This window comes from Chiloscyllium plagiosum, chromosome 42 (assembly GCF_004010195.1).
Source record: "Chiloscyllium plagiosum isolate BGI_BamShark_2017 chromosome 42, ASM401019v2, whole genome shotgun sequence".
In the NCBI taxonomy this organism is placed as follows: Eukaryota; Metazoa; Chordata; class Chondrichthyes; order Orectolobiformes; family Hemiscylliidae; genus Chiloscyllium; species Chiloscyllium plagiosum.
In genome coordinates this window covers 17,021,677-17,024,487 of record NC_057751.1, presented here as the reverse complement: position 1 = coordinate 17,024,487, position 2,811 = coordinate 17,021,677, and the positions used below count along the sequence as shown (strand labels likewise).

The 2,811-nt window shown below is 52.4% G+C and overlaps 1 protein-coding gene across 1 annotated transcript in view; it reads left to right on the top strand.

Annotated features, from left to right (window-relative positions):
* The first annotated feature begins 418 nt into the window (after nt 1–418).
* The window catches only part of LOC122542991, a 14,423-nt gene continuing 12,030 nt past the window's right edge, over nt 419–2,811 (top strand). Inside the window, exon 1 of the mRNA XM_043681135.1 lies at nt 419–600. Coding sequence (XP_043537070.1) covers nt 419–600 — 182 coding nt within the window. The remainder of the gene's footprint in view (nt 601–2,811) is intronic.

Genomic DNA, 2,811 nt, shown 5'->3' with positions numbered 1-2,811 from the left:
GCATGTGCTGGCATTCCCAGGCCACAGCACAAGAAGCAGATTTGTTTGGAAAAGTTATGAAATACAGTGACTGTCTCACATTTCAGTTGAATTGGCTTCATTGTCACTTGCACTACAACGGTGGCAGTGAAAAGTTTGCAGTGTCCTTGTTAATGGTGCCATCTTAGTTGCAAGATATCATCGTACAGATTCTTAAGCGTTTGATACAAAGTTCAAAGAATCACAAATGAAAATCCAGCTGCAGGCTAAAGACGTAAAAAGAATGAATTCAAATTACAGTTCCTGACGACCTAGTCTGTGCCAGCAACGGGTCTGCAAGCCACACCGGGATCAGTCTCCAGTCCACACCAGGCCCAGTCTCCAGTCTGCACGGGGCCCAATCTCCAGTCTGCAGGGGTCTCAGTCTCCAGACCGCACAATGCCCATTCTCCAGACCGCACCAGGCTCAGTCTCCAGTCTGCCCGGGGCTCAGGCTCCAGTCTGCATAAGGCTCAGTTTCCAGGCTGCACCAGGCCCAGTCTCCTGGCCGAATTGGGCTCAGTCTCCAGTCTGCACGGGGCTCAGTCTCCAGTCTGCACAGGGCTACTTGTGTGAATGTGAGTATGTGTGCATGTGTCTGGGTGTGTGTGTGGGGTGTGTGTGTGTGTGGGGTGTGTGTGGGTGGGGTGTGTGTGTGTGGGGTGGGTGGGTGTGGGGTGTGTGGGTGTGGCGTGTGTGGGTGTGTGTGTGGGGTGTGGGTGTGTGTGTGGGTGTGTGTGTGTGTGAGCGTGTGGGTGTGTGGGCGTGTGCGCGGGTGTGTGCGTGTGTGTTGGATGGGGAGGGTTCGATCCCAGCCTCGGGGCAACTGTCTGTGTGGAGTTTGCACATTCTTCCCAAGCCGTGTGGGTTTCCTCCATCAGGATCAGGATGGGACAATCTGTCCTTTTCACCAGAATTGTTTTGACACCAAAACATTTCAGTTCTCAGGAGTGGATGGAAAAAGGATGCCTCATGTTTCCTTGACCGATGACATCCAGCAGCTGGATAATTGGGAAGGTCAAGCGCGAATGGGCCAAATGTTCCATTATTTTACGGGCAACGGGCTGAATGAACGATGGAGACTGACAGATAGCAATGAGTCTGTCACGCCCGGAAAAGTCACAGGCTGACCATTTGGTGAAGTTCAAAGTATTGTTGCCCCCCCACCACCCCTTCCCAAACTGGCTTCCAACTGCAGTCCCAGACTCACTCTGATTCTCCAAGCCCACCCTTCCCAAGCTCAACGCTGATCCCTGGGGACTGAGGATGGCCAAACAGGTTGGGACGCCAGGCTCTGGGGATTGGCACGGGGGCTCAGCGGTTAGCGCCGCTGCCTCACAGCGCCAGGGACCCCAGGTTCGATTCCCAGCTCAGGTGACTCTCTGAAGTTTGCACATTTTTTCCCGCCTGTTTCTGTGTGGGGATTGCTTCGGTTTTCTCCCACAATCCAACGATGAGCACGGTCAGGGTGAATTGGCTGAATTGCCCGCAGTGTTAGGTGCACTGGTCAGAGGGAAATGGGTCTGGGCGGGTTACCCTTCGGAGGGTCGGTGTGGGCCGAAGGGCCTGTTGCCATGCTGCAGGGGGATCCGAACGATTCTGTCGGCCTACGCCCCCGTGACAAATCCCACGCAGGTTCACGTCCGCAAACAGACAGACGCGATTGTTAAAACTCAATCCTGTCGCAGGTGAGTCACCGCGAGTTACCTTTAACGTGGCGACTTTATTCAGAGATCTCGCTGGCAATTACAGATGATTTCCACTGCAATTGCGTGTGGTAGCCACATCAAGAGGCCTCCCACGTCGGTGAGTCCCACCGCACAGCTCAGCTTGGCTACGGAATAAGTTCTGTCTTTGGAGCCAATCCTGTAGCTGAGCTGGTGTCCTGCCAAAGATTGTGGGGGGGGGGGGGGATGGGGGAATAAATCTAAGTCTTTTCGGGGTCTCTCTGTCCTTGCTCGCTACCTGCAAGCTTCCAACTGCACAGGGGCCACCCGTGACAAACCTATCCATCGATCTTTGACAAATTTCCCTGCTTTCGGCTCCACGATGTGATACCTTAGACGATTTTTTTTTCTGGGCGTCTTGCGTGCAGAAACCATCGCAGTTGGTTACCCTCCCTGCGTTGGGGGTTAAGTTTTAAGACAGTTAACTTCTGGCGTACTCTCAAATTGGGACTTGTGACAGAGATGGAGCGGCCGCAAAAAGGTTTGCTGGTGTGGTTTCAATGCCCCTGGCCCCAGGGTGCGGCGGATCCCTTGCAGTTCCCAGGTACGGGCTTATTTAGCTTCCTTCGGAATTAATTCCAGGCAGAGTTACGGCTGATTTTACGGTTACGGTTTCATCTCCTGTTGAACTCTTTCAACCTACAATAATCAGTGCGTTGAAGTTGACGCGAACAGAATGTGACACAATCAAAGCAGAACTCCTTTCTGAAACCTTTCCCACAGGAAGGTACAGTTAGTAAGTTTGCAGATGACCCCAAAATCGGAGGGGTGGTGGACAGCGAAGAGTGTTACCTCAGATTACAACAGGATCTGGACCAGATGGGCCAATGGGCTGAGGAGTGGCAGATGGAGTTTAATTCAGATAAATGTGAGGTGCTGCATTTTGGGAAAGCAAATCTTACCAGGACTTATACACTTAATGGTAAGGTCCTGGGGAGTGTTGCTGAACAAAGAGACCGTGGAGTGCAGGTTCATAGCTTCTTGAAAGTGGAGTCGCAGGTAGATAGGATAGTCAAGGCGGCGTTTGGTATGCTTTCCTTTATTGGTCAGAGTATTGAGTACAGGA